Source organism: Colossoma macropomum, unplaced genomic scaffold, assembly GCF_904425465.1.
Source record: "Colossoma macropomum unplaced genomic scaffold, Colossoma_macropomum, whole genome shotgun sequence".
NCBI lineage: Eukaryota > Metazoa > Chordata > Actinopteri > Characiformes > Serrasalmidae > Colossoma > Colossoma macropomum.
In genome coordinates this window covers 13,161,486-13,183,289 of record NW_023494785.1, presented here as the reverse complement: position 1 = coordinate 13,183,289, position 21,804 = coordinate 13,161,486, and the positions used below count along the sequence as shown (strand labels likewise).

General features: G+C 38.8%; 1 protein-coding gene across 1 annotated transcript in view; it reads left to right on the top strand.

Moving 5' to 3' along the window:
• col15a1a (collagen, type XV, alpha 1a) overlaps nt 1–21,804 on the top strand; it is a 93,992-nt gene that overhangs the window by 47,960 nt on the left and 24,228 nt on the right. Inside the window, 19 exon segments of the mRNA XM_036578136.1 lie at nt 1,547–1,621; nt 3,309–3,401; nt 5,218–5,344; nt 5,719–5,759; nt 5,955–6,149; nt 8,161–8,187; nt 8,923–8,985; nt 9,507–9,584; nt 10,091–10,147; nt 10,338–10,478; nt 15,541–15,594; nt 15,700–15,735; nt 15,877–16,008; nt 16,386–16,451; nt 16,563–16,598; nt 17,368–17,409; nt 18,885–18,947; nt 20,802–20,837; nt 20,947–21,030. Of these exon segments, the coding sequence (XP_036434029.1) occupies nt 1,547–1,621; nt 3,309–3,401; nt 5,218–5,344; nt 5,719–5,759; nt 5,955–6,149; nt 8,161–8,187; nt 8,923–8,985; nt 9,507–9,584; nt 10,091–10,147; nt 10,338–10,478; nt 15,541–15,594; nt 15,700–15,735; nt 15,877–16,008; nt 16,386–16,451; nt 16,563–16,598; nt 17,368–17,409; nt 18,885–18,947; nt 20,802–20,837; nt 20,947–21,030 (1,446 nt within the window).

Below are 21,804 nucleotides of genomic sequence, written 5' to 3'. Positions count from 1 at the left end.
AGTAAGAAAAACAGCATATTTAATTCTAAGGGATAAAGAGAGATTGGAAAACAATCATATGAAGAGGAATTATGACATAAAAATAACATACAAAAAGGCAAATGTAGGATAGGGCCATTTAAAAATTCATCCTATTTCCCCAGTTGAAGACCTGTCATTTATGCTATAAATATTCATCAGTAAATACTATGTAAGCTTTGTAGTAGTTAGGGGTTGAAGTGTGGACCCACATACAGGCCCTGAGTATAAGAGGTTAAAATTCTCTAGTCATTCTCTAAGCTGAGAACACCTCCCAGTGTCCAGTTCTACTCTCCAAGTGTCCTTGTGCTGTGAACTACATGCCTAATAAGAAAACTCATTCCTGATGCAAGTAACATGGATGATTTAGCTGTGGTTAATGTTTTTGCGCTCGCTGTCGTCTCACCTCTCGTCAGGTCAGTGAAGATGGCACTGCCTGTGAATAGAAAAATAAAAATTGCTCGGAGCGCCTGTTGGTTCCTCTCTAAGCTCTGTTTACTACTCTGACATGTGGAACTAATTTAGTTTACCCATGTTTGCAGGCAGACTCTCTCTCTCTCACTCTCTCTCTCTCTCTCTCTCTCTGCATCACACTCTATCTCTCTCCAAGCTTCTAAAAGGATTCAGTGAATGGAAAACAGGTGTTAGTCCTCTGGATTCTGTGTACAAATAATCTGCCAACTCCGCCTCTGTGAGTTTGGTTGAACTCCTCTGTGCAGAGAGGCACTGAGAGCCTCTCAGCTGTTCGCTGTGCAGGTGGCACAAAGTCAAAGACTAGCAGGGTGAGGGATTTAATGGCCTAGAACTTGAAGGACAAGCCAAAAGGAAAAAGAGCGTGTAACAAAATGTTGTGTGAAACTCTGTGTTTTTTTAGTTTGTGTTGAATGCGAGTGAGCCTAATCGTTGACACATTGTTGAAAGAATGTTTTTGATTTGTATTTAAGTGTGGATCCTGTTTGTGAGTTGAGGTATCATTTTTTTTTCTGGAATAAATGTGCAAAAAACTGTTTCTTCAGAACCGATTGAATAAACTCATTTCGTTAATCTCTCTCTTCCCCCCCTCCCCCCCTCTCTCTCTTTCACTTTCTCTCTCTGTCTGTCTCTCATTTTTCTTTTTACCCTACCTCTCTCACTCTTTCCCTGTCCTGCTTTCTCCCCCTGTCCTCTCTTAATCTCCATCTCTCTCATCTCATCTCTTCCTTTCTTTCTCCCTCTCTTCTTTTCTCTTTCATCCTTCTCTCTCTTACTTTCTCCCTCTTTTGTTGGATTCTCTCTCTCTTTTTCTTATTTCTGTCTCTCGTTTGATCTCTCTCTCTCTCTCTCTCTCTCTCTCTCTCTCTCTCTCTCTCCCATTTGCTCTCTCTGTCTTTTTCTCTCTCCCTCTTCCCTTCCTTTATCTTTCTCTTTTCTCTCTCTCTCCTTCTACCCCCCCCTCTCTCTCTCTCCTTCTGCCTTTCCTTCCTTTCTCTCTCTCTGTCTCTCCTTTCTCTCTCTCTCTCTCTCTCTCTCTCTCTCTCTCTCTCTACAGGGATCTATCCAGCAGTTGGTGCTGACTCCGGACCCGCGGGCCCCTGATGAGCAGTGTGAGGAGGATGACCCCTATGTGAGTGTCCTGTGGGACGGCTCTGTTTTTTCTGTGTCCTCTCTCACATCCACTTCTTCCCTCTTTGATTTGCCTCCAGAGCTTTGAACTGCTAACATGAAAGTCCAGTATGACAATGTGGAAATGTCTCCCATAAGTTCCTTTTAAAATCCTTATGATTTCACTCTGTTTGCCTATAAAAACTAAAGTATGAACCAGCACGCCGCATGATACATTACGGGATAATTGGCTGATGAGTGGAATCAGATGCATTAGGGAAAGTGCTGGAGAGAGTGCAGTGATGAGGTTTTGCTGTTCTTTTAGTACCACAGAGGACTCTAAAATTGACTTATGGCTCCCTCTAGTGGTTAAAGCTGAGCATTGATGGGTAATGTTTTCACATTTGGGTTTGCCACTGGACATGACAAGTGACTATGAAAAACTTATGTAAAAGATGAGTTGTTTCAAATATTCAGTTACATTTCATATATTTTACCAAAGCTTTTCATATGGCATATCAGGGAATTCACATTAAAAACCAACTCATAGACTGAGGATGACTGTTAGTTTCGTTCCAAAATGCTGTATATCCATTCATAACTAGAAGAGGTTTAGAAAGTGTATCACCTGATGGACCTTTTTTGTGAACAAGTTTATTAGATTTTTTTTTCTCTAATAAAGGTGGTGCTAATGATGATATTGCACTGGTATTTCTTACACATGTAAAGCCCACTCCCAACACCATTTATCTTGAGCAACAAAAAATAAAAGTGCCATTTATTGCGTGCCAGAATTGTTCACAACAACTGTAACATAAACCAGACGTTCAGCTTTTAATCCTTCTAAAATCCCTCGCAGAAAATTAGTGCATAAAATGGTTATAGAAAGATTGTCTGATGTCTGCACTCGAGGGAAAAGAACAACTGTCACTGTGGTGGTAAAGGGTATGTTTTCAATACCTTTAATCTGCGAACATAATTGTACCGTATTCTCTTGCAGCTGCATTGTACAAATCATTGTATAAATCTGAGTCAGTGCGTTTCTCTACAATGAACCATTTCACATTAAACCACTCTGAATGATGCTGTTTACTCTAAACCACTGGAGTAAGTTAATTTTTTTTATTTAATCCCTTTGTCATTATAAATCAGCAAAGAAAACATTCTTGTTCATTAAAAACATTTTCAAAAACAAGATATTGCTAAAGTTTACACAGGCATATGTATATCAATTAACCTCATAAGTTTCCAAGCGTATTACATTGTAAAGTTTATTATTCAGTAATTACAGTAAAATTACAGCAAAACTATGCAAACAAGCTGAGTTAATCTTAAGGTATTGGAGTGATGAATGAAAGCCAGGGCATCTAAAGTCAACCTGATTAAAAATGTCATGTTTTTTGCTTTGTTGGTTCATGTCTCTGGCTATATTAACTACAATTCATCATATCAGTTAAAAGACACAGTTCTTGTTTTGTGTAGTTATTTTGTCCACCTCTGAAATGCCCTCTGATTTTTATTACTATTTATCAGCCACCATCCACCACCCCCACCTATCACCAAGAAAAACGCTCAGCTAGCACAGAGACCCTCCATACTGCATTTCACTAAGAAATACATCACAGTGAGGAAGAGAAATGCATCATGGCTTCCGATTCATGTTGACTTTAAGGGGTTATTGTGGAGAGACTGTGTATGTGCTATTACAGGCGTCCGGGTACGGCAGTGGGGATGACGTTTATGACGACACAGAGACGATGGACGAAGTGAAGAAAGTCGTGGAGGAGAGAAAATACCCCGTGGTGAGCAACAACACACATGTTCACATATCTGAGCTCAGCCGTCTTGGCTGAAAAAACGCAGAGACATCAAAACATTTAAACAGTTCCGTCTTACAACCAGAACAGACAGTTACTGTGAGCCTGCACACACATTTCACTCACACAGGCTCACACACTCTGCTTGGCTGCGCTCTCAGCGAGTCGTGCTGAAACTCGACGAGCATGCCAGCGCTCACACTGCTGGAGTGTCAGAAGGAAAACATTTCCTTCACTGAAAGAGCTCTTTCTGACACACTGAGACGTTCTGCATTTCTTAATAGCTCCGCAGTCTGCCTTTAAAGATAAGAGCGCAGAATTCACTCACTATCGGCGTCCTGACCTCAGAAGTCTGCCTTGTCCTTGAACGACTCTGTGAAAGTCTTTGAAGGCATCCTGGGAGCCTAAACATTGTGATAACGTTGGCATTTCACCAGTACAAATACTTCTCCATTAAAGCGATTTTCTTGGAAATATATATTTGATGAATACTTAAATTTGACCTTCACCAGATTTGCTTTGATGCTGGGATGAGATCCACTTCAAACAGCAGTTTGACTTATAACAGAAATACACACACACATACAGACACCTTCCCATATCCTGCCTCCTCCACTGAACACACACACACACACGCACACACGTTTATTGAAAGTTCTCCGCTCTAGCTTCAGTGATTATGTTCCTGTGCAGTTCCTGTGCTTTGCTGTGTGGTCTAATGGAGGCCAAAGCAGGACGCAGGTCAAAATGACCACTTAACTATAATCTTTATTTATGCAGCACTTTTCCTTTTAGATACAAAACCTGGAAGTGCTTTATGTGGGAAGATTAGCAAAACCTTGGAAAGAAAAGACATCACGGTTCAAATGAAATAACAGCACAGTTACAATCTATACACGGAGACTCTTTTGTGTTTTTAAAGCTGCACTACATGAGATTTGGAGAAATGTGTAATAGCACATAATGTGCAGTTTGTAACGTTGGTTGTATTGCGGACCTCTTCTCTGAGCGGATGAATCTGATGTTTGCAAGCAGGTTTAAAGAGTATTCAGAGAAAACTCAGTCAAAACTTGGTGAAGGATGTGTCTTCCGAGGATGTTTTGCATTCGAGACCTAAACATCAAGCCAGAACTTCTTTCTGAGCCTGTGCATGTGATGTTGCGTAGAAGTTGTATGGCGCGGTCTGAAAAACTCCCACAAAATCTGACAATTTCAGGCTTTACTGGGTGAGTCTCAGCAGGGCATTGATTATTTTTCAGCATATTTTTATTCTCTTGACTCAGTAATGGTACTTCTTTCAGTTTTAACAAGATAATTTTACATAGTTAATCTGGACTTAGTGAGTCTAGGCTCCAGTGAGCAAACCCAACACAAAAGGAGAGCAAACAAGGCTGGTACCAGGTACTGAGTTACAGAGACTGATTGGGTATGGTTGTCAATCAAGGAACTTAGCAGACATTAAGGCATAACCTCTGGAAATAGGGCTGCAGTGCTTACAGTTTGGATGATACAGTTTGGATGCTGTGAAGAGCTAGTGTCTCTGAAGGTTGACACCTATACCTATTAACCTTGTTAGATCTAACAAACAGCTTCTCATAGTTGCACAGAAAAGATTCTCTGAGTGCTTTATGGATTCAGAGCAAAACTAAACAGCTATTTGGCTGCAATTTTACAGAAAAATGTTTTCATTGATTAAGATCGAGCGCATTTTCAAAGATGCTATGCAATCTTTTGATCGGTGCCTCAAAAGTTCATTTGAGCAAACTGCCTATTACTCAGTTCTCTGCTCTTCCGCTCACAGCCTGAGGAAGACGAGACTATTCCTGTCAGAGCGCCCCCTACTGAAGCATCCTCTGAAGCTCCACTTGATGATGAGGACCTGGAGGAGGGGTCCTCTGGTCAGGAGATCGAGATCGTCACTGAGAAGAGTGAGTTAGCTCATCTTTAAGCGTAAAGTGTCATGTAAAGAACTGAAGTTTTCTACAGCTACATCCACTAATTAAACAAATTGTCCAAGAACCTGTAGTTAAAGAAAACCTGGACAAATGAAAGTGATGTACTGGAGACATTGTTTAGAGTTTATTTAGAGGCCTTATTCACCAACTGGTCTTATACCCACAAATGTGTGTTTTTACAAAAATTCTGACATTCACCAATATTTTCTTATTTGGGATTTGTTCTTAAGCTTTATTTATTTCTTGTTTGTGTGCAGCTCTGTTTTATAACATCTATTAAATTAAGCACTTCCCCATCAAGTCTGTTAAAAGATTTCATTATTCTTTGTTTTTGTTTGAATGCACAGAGCCAACCAGGACAGAGGAAGCCGTATATCAAAAAGGAGATGTAAGGAGAAACATTTTGTTATTATGACTTCCAGTTATTGTTGTGTTAATTTATTTCATGTGGAACAGAAACCATATTTTTGTATTACATATTGACATATTGATTTAATTCTGTCACATCAGTCTAGGAACTAGTGCTGTCTGCTTTTTTTGCATATCGGGTCCATTATTTTGTTTGTCCTTTGGTCATGGATAGGAATATCCACTGATGATGCCAGGACAGAAAGGAGAGAAAGGAGATCCTGGACCTCCAGGACCTCCAGGACCTCCAGGCACATCAAGCCCATCTAGCCCAAGAGGAGACAACTCAGCTTGGTTTGGACAGCCAGGTCCCCAGGGCCCTCAGGGACCACCAGGACCTCCTGGAGTTCCAGGGAAGGACGGCCTGCCAGTAAGTGCACCTTAACCTGGAACTCACTTATCTTCAGAATTGAACTGCCCTCCTTATTGTGAAAATGGGCCTCATTCACTGATACCTACCTTAAATGTGTTCAAGAGAAAGGACCTAAGAAAAAGTTGACATCAGATTTACGACGTTTATGATATACTGCAGAATCATTCACACCTTTGTGCTCCTGAGTGTGTGTAGATTCTGTTCTTACCTAACAACAAATCCCATATAAGAAAACACCGGTGAATCTCAGGATCTTCATGTAAACTGTGTAAGAAAAAAATTTCTTCTCAAGAACAGTTGGTATTGGAATGAGGCCCAATGTTTTAAGGGAGTTAAGAGATATTAAACACTGAGCACGTCACAAAATAAATTGACACCCATTCTAATTATTGTTGTGTTAAAAACATTTCTCTTCCCGTAAATTCAACTTGATCTTGTAAATCTGAGCTGCTGAAGTGATGCTTTCTTGGGTCTCACCACGGTGTCTTAGTACTGCTGTCATGCCACACCACATCTGACTGTTTCTGCTTAGCTTTTCACCAAACATGCTGAACTCTTTGGCAGATGATTAAACCTTTTTTGCTCAATTCATAACACCCATCTCTTCTGCTTCACTGGCTCGTTTGGCAGCTCAGTCACCAACAAGCTTTGTTTTTCAGCAGTCTGTTGTTTTGAGAGTCATACGAGGATTAAGCCCGGTTTTGTTTTGTTGATCAGAGGGCTTTCACCTCATTTAAGAGCTTGTCATTACCTTGTAAAGTAGATCTTTGAATTCAATAGTTTGAAAGTGGGTTTGCCAATCTCATATTTCTCCATAATGTAAGACTGGGTTTAGTCAGCTGTTTGTTCTCAGCAATAATTTGTTGGCAGCAACGTTAGCGGTATGTTGTGGTGTTATACAATTCCTTGCATTAAAGTCTACATACTCAGACAGTAATAATTAGCCATATCCTCCATTGCACCTGTTTATATTAAGCTACAGATGTGCCGTATCTTCTTGATATTTTAGGCCTTTAGACTTTTGCCATAATGGATCTCTTCTGACACACTCCAAAAGAATAGATTGTTTTATGAACATAATTTAATTATTAATGATGCACCAAAATGAAAATTCTTGGTAGAAATGGAAACTTAAATTTAGGACATTGTCATTAAATTAACCAGTTATATTCATAATGATTTTACTAAAATTATTGCAGTATATAGGCTACAGTAAGACTGTGAAATTCAGTGCCTGCACTGTTGTTTTGTTGTTTGTCAATTCATCTGTCAATTCATGCAGCTGTGACTTTCTTTTCTGCTTCTGTTGTTTTGCTGTATTCTGCATATCGAACAGGAAGTTATGTTTTCAACTGGTATTAAACCTGTAACCTAGACGTTTTTGGGTGTACCCCCTCTTAATATTTACAATGAACATTATAATGAGATTATAACTCGCTCGTCTAATGTCCCTTGTAGAAACTGGGAGACAGTTCCACATGGCTGATATTTGCACTGTTGATCCACTGCTGCTCAAACTGTTTCAATGTGTCTTCACTGAGCAGCACAGCAAAAGAAACAGCACTTCTTATCATTGTTTCTCATTTTCTTTACTATTTAATTTTTAATGAAGTCTTAGATTTTGGCACTTGTTTAATCTTTGTTTGTTTATTACTCTTTTGCCCAAAAACCAAAAATGCAATTTATGACTATTTTTGTCTGAAAATATTCGGTGGCTGAAATTTTAATGCATATCTATTAATTATGCCACACATTTCCATTCAGTTGAATGGAGTAGAGTCAGACATATATGGCCTTTTACGCAAACATGAAATGTATTTGCAATTATTGTTGATGATTTTCAGTTTGTAAATCAAACAATTCTCTTGGCTCATGTTTTTGAATGCGGAAAATGTGTGATTTTGGAAAACCGTACATTTCAGGATGTTTCATTATGTCCTAAATATATGTGTATCAGTCTGTTCATCTTCTGAATTCAGAATTAATGTGGAAATTATTTGTTTTTCAGGGTAGCCGTGGAAATGATGGAGCACCAGTAAGTATTATTTGATCTCTCGTTCCTGTCTTGTGACGTCAGTGTTGTGTTCGTATGCGGATGTGTTTATGTTTAAAGAAAATCGTGAGATGTGGGGTGCCAGGCTGTGACTGAGTCATTGCAACTGTGAAAGAACACCAAAGAGTTCCACCAAAGTTTTTCCCACCGTGATATTTTTACCACTTTCACTAACTTTGATTGCCAGAATGATTGCTCAACATGAGGACATATATTCTTTACTCTATGTACTATCAAATAAACTGTGTTTATTCACACCATACCAACCAAACCACCTCAAACTTCACATATAGTTCCACATATGTGCTGCAGAGCTGACTTCCAAGCCAAAAAAGTGCATGGAAATGTTTTGTGAAATGAGGGGAGCAGAATAACTCTGGATGCAGCCCCATTATTGGTTAGGCATGGCTGGTTGATTGGAGAGTAAAGTATAACCAAACAGCACACACAGAGAAGCAAGCGAGGCTTCAGTGGTGGTCTCAGAGCCTTTCATCTGTCTGTAGGTTTGATTGGGGGATAATAGCAGCACCTGCCTCCACACCTGTGTGCCTGATTAAACTAAATCCAGCACTGTGACCTGCTTTTCTCCCTTTTCAAAATAAGAGGTTCACTTCTCACATATGGGGTACATCTGTGTGAGTGTGTATGTGGTGTTAAACTGCTCAGTGGAGTTAAATTGTGTAATATTTAAACATATATCTTGCTGTTTTCCTGCAGGGTGAGACTGGAACTCAAGGATTTCCGGGCTTACCAGGTGATCCAGGCCTCAAAGGTGAAAAGGTAAAAACTACCACACTATACACTTTGTACACTTGAGCATGGCCATGCGTATATCATATGGCATGGTGAGGTTCCAACTATGACCATACAACCCTGAGAAGCTGTTTTTGCTGTATTTTACTGTTGTTTTTCTCTCAAATTCAAATTGAATTGCACAGCTTATTACATAGTTATTTGCACAATGAATTATATTTACATTCAAGCATTCTGCATTGACAAGTTTGAGTCTGCACTGTAAAGGATGGTTTTCTTTTTGCAAAACAAGACCGAGCACAGTAAAAATAACTTCTTCAAATCCAAATCATGTTGAAACATCTCTTCTACTTATGAAAACAAATTGTGGTATTGATTGATAGGTTAGAATTCACATGTTCATCAGAATTTCTATACTTTTTTAAATGAACAACAAGTAAAAAACAATTAATATCAGCTTAAACCATGCTTTGGTTATTTCCAGTGATGATGGGGATTTTTAAGGGTTAAATGGGAAAACCCAGCGTACTGATAAGTTTTGTTTTTAGGGTGATCCTGGAGTTGGTCTGCCTGGGCTTCCTGGACCTCCTGGACCACCAGGGCGATCAGCAGGGTTTCGATATGTGGTACGTTCTTGATCTTGTCTAAGGCCAGATATCAGGCAAGTGTGTGAAAAAGGGAATCCAAACAGTAACCTTGGTTTTTCCATCAGACAGATACACAGGCCACAGATGTTTTATGCTATTACCCTCAAAAAAGTAAAGTTCAAGTCGATTCGTTCAAATACAGTCAACCTTTGAAATATTACATTAATACTTGAAATATTCCAAAAAAAATTATATGTATATAGACACCTGGCAGCTTTTCTTTTCTTTCTTTCTGTGGGGCTCAGAGTGCACATTACTTCGCAGTGCATGCTGGGAACTGTAGTGCAGCGCATTGCGAAAGGGGCTAATATCAATAGAAGGCATAGCAGACTGGATAGGATTGTGCCACAGGCCTGACGTAGCCTGCAGGTCCTGTGTTTGACACATGGGATCTAGACAGCTGTTTTTTTTATTAAGCTACTCCTTTAAGGATTGTCACTGATGTGTCTTGAGGTAAGATCATTGTCATATTTCTCTTTACACAGGATGCTATTGATGGCTCAGGATTTGAGGACTTTGACAGTGACACTGAAGTCATCAGGGTGAGTTTTCTTTATCTCATCAAATGACATAAACATTTTTGATAATGTAAATATAAAATAAACATATCAAGATGTAATGCAAAAACACAACACAACACTAAAGTAAATTCTAAAATACTACCTGATAAGAAAACAATTCAAGACTTGCAGGCCTAGTGAATACTTTCTGACCTTGGTGTGTCTTTTCCAGGGTCCACCGGGTCCTCCAGGGCCTCCAGGGAAGCCTGGCCCTCCTGGCCCTGCTGTAGGTCTCTCTCCAGGGCCAACAGGGCCTCCAGGAGCACCTGGAAAAGATGGGAAGGATGGGGAGATGGGTAAACCTGGAATTCCAGTGAGTATTCTTCTGCATGTTGTGTGGAAAATATAATGCCTCTTTGTTTAAAACCTTTGATGAGAGTTAATCAGATTAAAGCAATAGTTCAGCCCAAAACCCCATTTGTACAGTTTTCCAGTTCCCCTTAATGTAGCTAACATTTACTGGAAGTCTATGACTAGAGTGGTCCAATTTTACCTGGAGAGGAGCATCTAGCTGGAGCGTTGGGGTTTCTCTCTCGCTCCAAGATCCTTCTGATACCACTACATCCCACAAGCATAATGTTCTAAGTTCCTCAGCTCAGCTATTGTTATGCTGTTGATAATAAGCCTGTTTGGTTTAACTTCATCTCCTAGTTCTGTGCCTCCAATACTGCATTACATTACTCTCATTCTATATAAAATGTATGTCTCCTCAATGAAAAGACTATTTAAACATTTGAAAGAGGCAATGTATGCGTAAAGTGATATGACAAACAGAAAAGACATTTGCACCTGAATTCGCACTCGGACTCTCCAGTCTCCTGAAACTGTTGCATATGACTGTATAGCATGTGCAAAGTCTTCATCCAAAGAGAGCCTCAAATCTCAAAATGGCTTAATGTGGCCATGGATATGAGCCCAGCAGTGTCATCAATGTAGGTAACATTAGGTAATATTACCTACATCAACGAAGGCAACAGTTACAACAGTTACACAGCTAAACAGCTAAACACCATTACACACTAGGTTTTCACCATAGTTCACACATTGCATTGAAAGTTTTGGTGAAGCTGAGTCAGCGTGTGTTTGCACTGTTGAATAAGTGCTGTGTTGAGCTGAAATAAGCTGAAATAATGCTGTCTTAGCTGAAATAATGCTGTGTTTCAGGTAATTGAGGACTGGTTTAGTGGTTCTGGATTTGATGCTGGTTCTGGATTTGATGCTGGTTCTGGATTTGATGCTGGTTCTGCATTTGATGTTGAGTCTGGAATTGAGGCTGGGTCTGCATTTGAGCTTGGCTCAGAGAAGGACTTAGCCGAGGTATAGAGTCTGGTCCTGGCTGGTAAATTAAAGCCAAAGGCCACAAAAGGCAGGATTTCCCCTCAACATGTTCCGCTCGCATGCATCTTACAGTAACCCTCAGCCTTTAGCATCCAGCCTCTGGTTGACTAACTGCTTTGGCTATTATCTGTTGCTTATGTGTGTGTGTGTGTGTTTGTGTGTGGTGTCAGTTTTGTATGGATTAGTGGAACTGAAACGAAATAGAAGTTTCTGAATATACAGTATGAAGGAAATATGAATATAATGTTTTTATATCAATGCAGGGATTTGCAAAGGAAACAATAGCACTGAATGAGTTGCCCTCTTTAGGAAAATATGCTATGAACAGTTTATATGACATACTGACGGCAAACATGTTATTATAAACATAAACTATAATTATAATTGTTTGATAGCACTGGTGCATGTATAGTTAGTAATCATGGGCATTTCTATTCTTTTTAAGAAAAGAAAGAAAATTGGAAAACGGATGGTTTGTGCTCACTTTTTGTTTTAGTTTGTCAGATAATATTGTCAGCTTCTGCTTTACTCCACTGCTGCGGCAGAAGTTTTGATAGAACGCTCCACGTACGCTGTGGTCAGCGGAACATTGTCACTCGAGGTGGAAGAATTTTTCATTGCTCCATTGAAAACAAGAAAATATGCAATTTTCTGCAGTCCATCTACCACCAACATGTAGTGCCGCATAACTGTAATGTCTGGTTTAGTTATATAAAATAATGAGTTGATCCATCGAGTTTTGACCTGTCTTACGCTCACTGCACTTCATAGATTGGTGCAGAGGTCATCAACTTCACATCTTGAATCGAGCTTCCAGTCCTGGATTTTATAATCACTGGTAGATATGACTCTTGGTGGTCAATCAGTTACATCAACAGTTCAGTTACCAACCATTGAATACAAAATCAATGACTAGAAACTAGATTCAAGGACTGGAGATGAGATTCTCTGCAAGTTTCAAAGGGCAAAGAAGTAAAATAACCAGTTACAGGTACCAGTAGTGACCATAACATACATTGGCTATTGTTACTGATCCCATTTTCATATATATATTTCAATCCTAGCATTAGTACACACATCTTCAACATGGGCTTATCCAGGCTAGGCCGTCTTCTAGAAAGGCTACACTATGACAGAACATCTCCAGAGCTGTTCCATCTCAGTGCCTGACACAGAGTCTGAATGGATAGATTCATCAGAGCAATAGAGAGGCCAGAATAGAATGCACATGGGGCTTTTAACAAGCTGTTCTTTGCTTTCTAGGAAAAAAAGGTCACTTAGTAAGCATGAGAACAAGACATTTTATGTTTTTCTAATTGTGGGTCAAAAGGTTTATACTTGTTTATGTTTGTCATGATTTAAGATTGTCAATTTGACCTTGCGGAACACTCGAATTAGCGATACATTGACCAGAGCTCCACTAAGTACTCTGTGTAGTTTTCCCTGTCGGATGTTTTTGCAGTGACTCATGTGACATGTGTAGTAGTTTATCTTACAGCTGTCTCACACAAATACAAAGGCACAAGTACATGTGCGCTCATTGTCAAGTTCACTCTAAATGTGACTGAGAAAAACTCCTCTAGTTGTGTGGTCTGTTCAGCAGGCACACCGGCTGCAACTGCCCTTTGAATGTGTACACAATTTTGACATCTTAACTCCACAGCCTGGCCATTGGACCTTCATGATTGAGGGTATCAGATTGACATCTTAAAATGTGTTTGGCTGTTTGCCTAGAGGGATGGAGGTTGTACTGTCTTGCTGCAGAGATATTCTGCCCATTTTTGTAAAAAGATGTGTGATTTTGTGTTTGTTCAGTATGAAAATTTAGAGTAGCACCAGTTTAATTTACTATTTATTACTGCAGTTCCTTAAAGATTTGAGGTTGAACTGCTTTTTTATGTTTAGTCTGGGATTACTCTGCCTTAGAAACTGTTATTACAAGTGCTTTAAATACTGCACATGTAAGGGCTACATGTTAAGTAATGTGCATATTAATATTTTGCAAGTGTTAAAACAGGCCAGATCAAAGTAATTGTTCCCAAATGTTTTACTTCTCGTGAGAGGGAGTGGAAAGGAGAGAGACTTTTCTCAGGCCAATCAGATACTGATTTAATCCTGTAAGCTTTTGTAAGATGTACGTTTGCCCACAAAGTGCTGAATCTACTGTAAACCTGTCAGCTGAAGGAACGTTGAGGAGACTGATCAAAAGATCAAACCTGTTGCTGAAAAAGGAACTGAAAGAGCTTCACTGCAATCTGATCAGTGAGTGTGTGCGGGTGTGTGTGTGAGCTGATCTTACTGAAACCAAACGCGTCTCAAGGAACATGAACGTCAGTGTGTCATTGAGGGGAAGCTGCCTTTTATGTATAAATTCTACTGAAGCTACAACTAACTGCTCAGTCACCTCTCAAACAGCAATGCAAATACTTTTATTTACTTTGCTGATAACATAAAAAGCAAAGGCAAAAATCCATTCATTCACGATGAAAAAACCTTTTTTGCTCATGTGGATTTCTCTTTTGAAAAACAGGAATATTTTAAAATATTCCAAACTTGGCTTTTGGGCCTTTGCTGTCTGTATATTGTTCTAACAGCACCATGGCAACCAATTCTAATACCATAGCATCCACATAGCAACACCCTAGCACTCACCTGGGATAACATATAAATCACTGAGCAATACTCTAGCAACCTCTTGAAACTCTATAGCAACTTCCTAGTAACAACCTAGCAACCATCTAAAATATCATAGCAACTGCTCAGCAACACCCTATTAACCATGTGTAATAACATATAAACTGCTTAGCAACATCCCATCAATCATCTGGAATAGAATAGGAACCATCTAGTAATACCCTAGCAATCACCTTGTATGTCTTAGCAATCTCTTGGGAACACCCTAGCAACCATCTAAATACCAAAGCAACCTCCTAGAAATACCATACCAACCACCTATGAACATCTTAGCAATGCCCTAGCAAGCAGCTGGAATAGCAATAGCAGCTGCATATCATGTTTGGAATATGATAGCAGCCACCCAGAAATCATAGAAATCAACTAGCAACAACTTTGCAACCACCTAGCAACACACTAGCAACCACCTTGCATTTGTTAGCAACTGCTAACGCACCTTGAATAATAAACAACACCCTAGCAATGACATGGGAGAACATAGCAACTACCTAGCAACGCCCTAGAAACCACCTAAATACCATAGCACCTAGCAACACCCTAGGAACAACCCAGCAGCTTTCAGGGCCATAGCAATGACATAGCAACACCTTAGCAACAGTCTAGCAACCACCTGGGATAACAAACACCTAGCAACACGCTAACTGTCTAGCAGTGCCCTAGAACCAGTTGAAATACAATAGCAAGGGCTTGTTGGAATACACTTGCAGCCACCCAGAATAACACTGAAACCAGATAGCAACACCTTTGCAACCACCTGAAATACCATAGCAAATGCTGTTTAAACAATGAAACAGCAAAAATAACCCCTTTAACTTAATAACCCCAAAACAACTGTGTAGACACAGCATAAACAACCCACTACCTTCAAGCATTCAGTGCTATAAACACCCAAGTAAGTTAAAAACGGGCTACAACTGCTGTAATTTTCACTGTTAGCTGTCTGTGTCAAGCTAATGTAAACATTGTACACACATTTTCCCCTTCTATGAATAGTTTTAAGCTATTGTAGACATATCATTGCTTAAAAAAGTAGAAGGAAAGATTTGTGTCATTTAGATCAGTGAAATGATCAGATATTGGTTATGTGAAGGAAAATGACACTGACTACCTGCCTCCCTTTGGGTTGCCAAATCTGATAAATAAAATAAAAAATGGTTAAAACTTTTTAAATTTTTTTAAACTAGGTCTAACAGTGTCTTAATTTCCACTCTTTGTTGAAGTGCTCTCTGGAAACATACCATATAAGCAAACTAACACATTTCAGATTATACAGTCTTGGTGAAGGCCAGAGCTTTGCTGTTGCGTGAGTAGAGGTGCTGATCCTGTTGTGATGGCTCTTATAGGGTGCTGATGGCAGGAATGGCGAACCAGGAAAAGATGGTGCAAAAGGCGAGAAGGTAAATTGTACACGACAGTTGAATCCTGGACTAATTCATGTTAGTTCTGTTTTGTGATGGTTCCTTTGTATGTCTATAAAATCTAACTGGTGGTTTTATTGACAGGGTGAAACAGGGTTGCCTGGACTAGCAGGACAGAAGGTGATGTCTGCATGCCGTCCTTCTTAGTTCACTTTGTCTCTATTTGCATATAGTAAAGCATTTAACTGACCTTTCACTCTGATGTGACACATATTGACTGTCCAAAACAGTTTTGTTCAAGGCTTTTTCTTTCTCTCTCAGGGTGACCCAGGCCAGCCAGGTGTTCCAGGACTGCCAGGGCCTGTAGGATCTGAAGGCCTAAAGGGGCAGCCAGGCCCTCCAGGACCCCCCGGGCCACCAGGCCCGCCTGCACGCTTCAGCTTTGATGCACTGGTAAATTTCAGACTGGGCTTAAGTTAAAGTATATCCCAGGGTTACTTGTTGGAAGATACCATGTGTTACTTCTAAGATCCACCAGAGGCCACTATTATCACTTTTCTTCTTTTTTGAATAACATCACTGCCAAACAAAACCAGACACTTCAAAACACAACATTTAGCTTTCAAGACAGCTCATTTATCATTCAGTGTTGAATGTGCCTTCATCGTTTGAACATTTGTAAAAAAATCTGAGGAAACAATTTTTGGATTGGTCACGCAAACAATCTCAGAATTACATCTAACTTTGCCTAAACCAAAATCATATCATATGATTAATGAACGCATCATGGCCAAAGACAAGGCATTGTACATTCATGTGTGTTACTGCAGGATTCTGAGGGTTCTGGAGTGGATGGAGGCAGTGGTTTTGGGCCCATGCTCCCTAGAGGGCCACCAGTGAGTTATTTTTCCATAGATGGATGAACTCTTTTTTTTGCTTGGAATTTGTAAAGTTTGATGTTTGCAAAAATAAACGCTGCTTCAAATGTTCTCTCTCCTACCATGCAGGGTCTTCCAGGTCTACCTGGCCCTCCAGGACCACAGGTGGGTGTACATATACAATACACCTGGTCCAAAACAGCATTTTACAGACTTCAAATATTTGTTGATATTTCTCAATGAGTACTTGAATGTTGTTTCTCTAAAGAACAAAAAGGAATAACAAAAGCAATAATATTTCAATAATAAAAATAATTATTTTGAATAATAAACACAATCATTCTTCAGTTGTCTGTCTGACAACACATATATATGTTTCCATATATGTTTTTTGCGTTAATTTTTTGGTCATGCTGCTCTAGACGTCTGTCTTACATTTACATTTACGGCATTTGGCAGACGCTCTTATCCAGAGCCACTTACAGTTTGATCATTTTACACAGGTAGGCAAAGGTAGTGTTAGGAGTCTTGCCCAAGGACTCCGGTCGAATCGCCCATTTCCACTTTCTACAGCATTCTAAACTTTATTTAAAATAATAATTGACTAAAATGTGCTGATTTTGTGGTAGTTGCAGATCAGCTCCTGAGCTATACTAACTTAACTAAGTAAGAAAAATGATTGTGATTTTGTCACAGTAAACAGATCTGCTGTACTATATTTGAGATAGTGTACTAGTTTACTAACATTTTTTTTTGATAAAATTAATCTCAAAAGACTTTTTTTTTAATTTATCAAACTTGTTGAGCATACTGTCTTTTTTTTGTAAATTTTTCACATAACATTTTTCTAGTAGTCTGATAAATTAAAGTGCTCCCAATATATTTAAATTATTCTGGCCAGCCCTGAGTGCTAACTGCCTTTTGTATTTTTCAGGGCAAAGATGGTGTGAATGGTCTTCCAGGAACTTCAGTGAAGGTTAGATTCATTTTTGTATAACCATTTGCCATTTTTTATAACTTAGAAATAAACTGATGACTGATGTACATAACTGTGCTCTGTTCTAATTGGATGCCTAGTATTGTACCTCATTCGAAATGCAGACCAAGCTGAAACACTCCTCTTAACCTCTGAGAGAGTGAGCAGAGGAAACTGTTGAAGGCTGAATAGAGGGGTAAATGTAAATGTGTTGGATTTTGTAACATCACAGAAATTAAAAACAGGTGAATTTTGCAGCACAGTGTCCGTATATGGACTGTAGGCACTGGGGAGTGAACATTGAAATGTTACCATGTTTATGTTTAAGTTACCATATGTTACCATACTCCATAAAACATATATTTTTATGTGAACATTTCAATGGAAATATAATTTACTGTGAACTGTCATAAATGGATGTATCAGTGTAATTATTCATTACTTTACAATCATTAACATGCTCATTAAACACACTTAAATATGGATTTTTTTTGCTAATTTTAGTGCAAAATGTCTCATTTTTAACATATTAGAGGGAAACAAAATGTAAAGTGTGCCATAACTTTTGCACAGGCCCCATTTTATGCTTAATTTTTCCTAATATGTCAAATTCAGCAAGAAATTTTGCACTCAAATATACAGAAGTGTGTTCTCTGTAGAGGATGTGTTAACTTATTTTCAACAAAACGTAATTTTACCGGGGGCACCCAAACTTTTGCATATGACTGTAAAAGGACATATCAGTGTCCATTAATGTACACCTGCCTTTGCTATGCTGCCTTCTCGTTCAGTGATTTGCACAGCTTTGATAAATCTGACTGGAGATTTTCATTTGGCTCCTTTTTATGTTCAAACCTACAACATGCTTGCGTTTGATCGTATTTGATGAATGAGGCCCACTGTTTCCCGTTCCTGGTTGCCAGAGCAAGCCTGCTGTTCCCGCCCATTTGCTTCCCATTAGGATTTAATTTACCAAATAATTCCTCCACTACACATCTGTTGGGGTCAATGGAACTCACCACACGCATCTTCCTTCATGTATGTGCAGTCTACCTTCATACGAGGGCACACTGTTTCTGACCCACAGTGCTTTAGTCTGGTGATGGCTGTAATGTAATACCAAAGACCTGACAAGCTCTTCATTTCATCTCATTTGTGTCACTTGATAGAAAATGAAATTAATGTGTATAAGCACCACTAAAGTATCCCAGAAACCAGAACAGTCCAGATTTTCACACAACACACAGATGTACCACTATTTTTAGAGTTCCCACTGAGCGCACACAGCGTTTCCTTTATATGCAATATTTTGCCACTCAATATTTTGTCAACATGTTTCCCTTATACGACTACCAGGTATTTAAAATTGACATCAATTTAATCCACATGTCATGATCATTTCTTAATTTAGAAAAGCATAGGACGTGTGTTTGACATACTGTCAACTGATGGACATTTTTCCTTCAATCCTGTAGGGGGATCCTGGGCCTAGAGGACCTGATGGGTTACCCGGATCACCTGGACTTCCTGGAAGAAACGTAAGTATTTCATGAACTGTTTAAACCCTTTCAATTCAACAGTTAAAGTTTTTTTCCTTCCATCTTCATGTATCACGAATAGTTTGACTCTATTAATATAAAGCATAAGATTGTGATGCTTTTACCAGCATTTAATATCATATTGTACCCCGCTGAGGGGCTTTTCAGTCTCATCCACAGACCACCTGTCATAAAATTAATAAAACATGTTTTAAAAAAGACCCAGAGAGCCAAACTGTGATTATAGGATTTATTGTAACCCTTTTATGGTCCCCTAAGTTCTGGGTATTAACCAGGTAAGTGTGAGGTACAGATATGAAGTACTAGATAATTATTTTGGGTAACATGATGGTGAGTTCTGAGGCAGAAACTAAATGACAGTGAAATCAATAACAGGTTCTAGATATTAAGCTGATAAAGATCATAGAAAATATCTCATAAATATTTAGATCAAGAAGTGGAACATTTAAACATACAGTAAATTTCAATATAATATCACAGATTTACGCAGGAAAGTAAATTAGAAACACCACCAAGTATCAGGTAGTTATATGGCCTAAAATGATGGCACAAAATATGGAGAAGAACCCAGTAAAACTATACCAAGAATCACTGCTTTCTTCAACAGTCTACATTTTATTTATAGATAATATACAGTTATGTACCATTTAAGACTGTTTGAACTTAATCTGTGTATACATTTTATCCAAAATAATTACACAGTATTGTGGAGATTGTGTACTTCACACTTACCCAGTGAATATCTAGAACATGATGGGCATTTCAGTGTAATTTAGTTAGACAGGCTTGGAACTTACTATCACCCAAATGAATCTAGTACCTAGTTTGTACCTCACACTAACATGGTTAATACCTACACTATAAAACCTGGTGAGTTAAGTAAACTCAAATGGTTTAAGGAAAATAATCGCCTAAACCATTTCAGTTTAAGGAACTAAAATAGTTTGACAATAAATAATTTTCTGAACTGAGTATGAACCAAGCACATGTTATATATATAACATATATAAGTTGTATACTTAATAAATCAAGTAAATCACACTCCAATCAAACTCCATTCATGTTGTCGATCTTAAAATGTTTATTTTGGACGTACGTGTAATAGTTGTACTAACACAATACAAGTCATTAATTGTAACTCACTGAATTTATGTCACAATGACTTAAATTCACTGCCTTTACAAAAATCTTGCCACTCGAAAACTTAAAACTACTCTGGATCATTTTGCCAAATGCTGACCAATCAGCCCAGAGTGCAGAAGTAGTCACTGCAGTGTCCAGCCATCACAGAACCATGCTCAGCAGGTGGGAACCTGAACCTCAGCTCATTCAGCTCTGATTTTAATAAACCAAAATAAGATACAGAACACTTCATCAGCTCAACTGCTGAATCAAAAATACTTAGAACATGTTTCACTTGTGCTGAGGCAGCTGGCTGCTCCATATAGGCAACAATACTATTTCATGTATTTGGCAGCCATCACTTAATGTTGGTCATTCTAATTACACTAAAACTAGGACTAGTGCATGGAGTGAACAGCCAAGTCTCAAATTAACTGAGTTACTGTCTCAACGATTCATTGTTCAGCATAAGTAACAATTTCCTATAGTACTTAATTTGTGTTAATTCTTTCAGATGTTAGGTTTTACAGTATAGAACTTAAAGGACTGTACAAGAAAGCATTACTGGATTTATTTGCAATTTAGGGGACTTTCTTTCTCTACATCTAACCCCAATACTGCATTTTCACCTGTTCTCCAATGATATACTGATGTACTGTACCAAATATTCAAAGATTGATATATTCTAATTTCTTTCTGTGTTTCTTTCAGGGAGAGAAAGGAGAGAAAGGTGATCTGGGTCTGAAGGTAGGGTACCTGAATCCGTGCATAGCCTGAATGTTACTGTCTGTGGCTGCCAGTCGCACGCCTCTGAATGTGTAAAACTAAACGTCTGTGTTTGTGTGTTGGGATGCAGGGAGAGAGAGGTCAAGATGGAGTCGGTCTTCCTGGTCCACCAGGACCACCCGGACCACCAGGGCCTGTCATCAACCTTCAGGACGTGAGTTAAACGTGTTGGAATAGAAATTTGCAAAGAGTACTACATTACAGATTAATGATTACTTCTCTTAAACAGGTGTGGAATTATTTTAGTTATTTCTGCCTGGAAAAAGAAATCTCACTGCACATTACTTTACTTCTGTGTTACTCTCTAAAACCCTTATGAACTGGGAAGTACAAGGGAAAACACTTTTTCAGTCATTCATTTAGAAAGAGTCAATCAAAAGGCTTGTCAGTATCTCTGTCGTTACTCTGAACAAGACACAGTTAGTTATGCTTAGTTAAAATCATGAACAGTTAATTCTGTTTGAAAACCCAAAACATACTAGTAGAAACACTCCAAAAACAACTGCGCAGAAATAAAATCTTTCTGATTCTGAAGAGTCTGATGGGTTCAGGGGAGATTGGAGAGCTCTCTACTTCAGCATGGGGATCTTTATCCATCAGTTTCATATTAGTGTGATTAGATGCTTCTACTGTTGTTCGCTGAATTTATAGCTCTTCCTGCGGTTGTGCTGTGCTGCTTGTATTCGCAATCAAAGTTGCATACAAACACAGGACTCTATAATCTGTATGGAGGAAATGTATGTTTTTAATGCATTGGCTGTAATTAATATTGCTCTGTTAGACACAACTATTTTATGATTACAAGAATTTATACTGCAATGCTGTGTCACTCCCAACACTGAGAATGAATACATTTAACATCGTTTAAATAAGGCTATACATCTCTGACATCACAAGGATATGATTCAGTTATTTTAGGAAATGATGT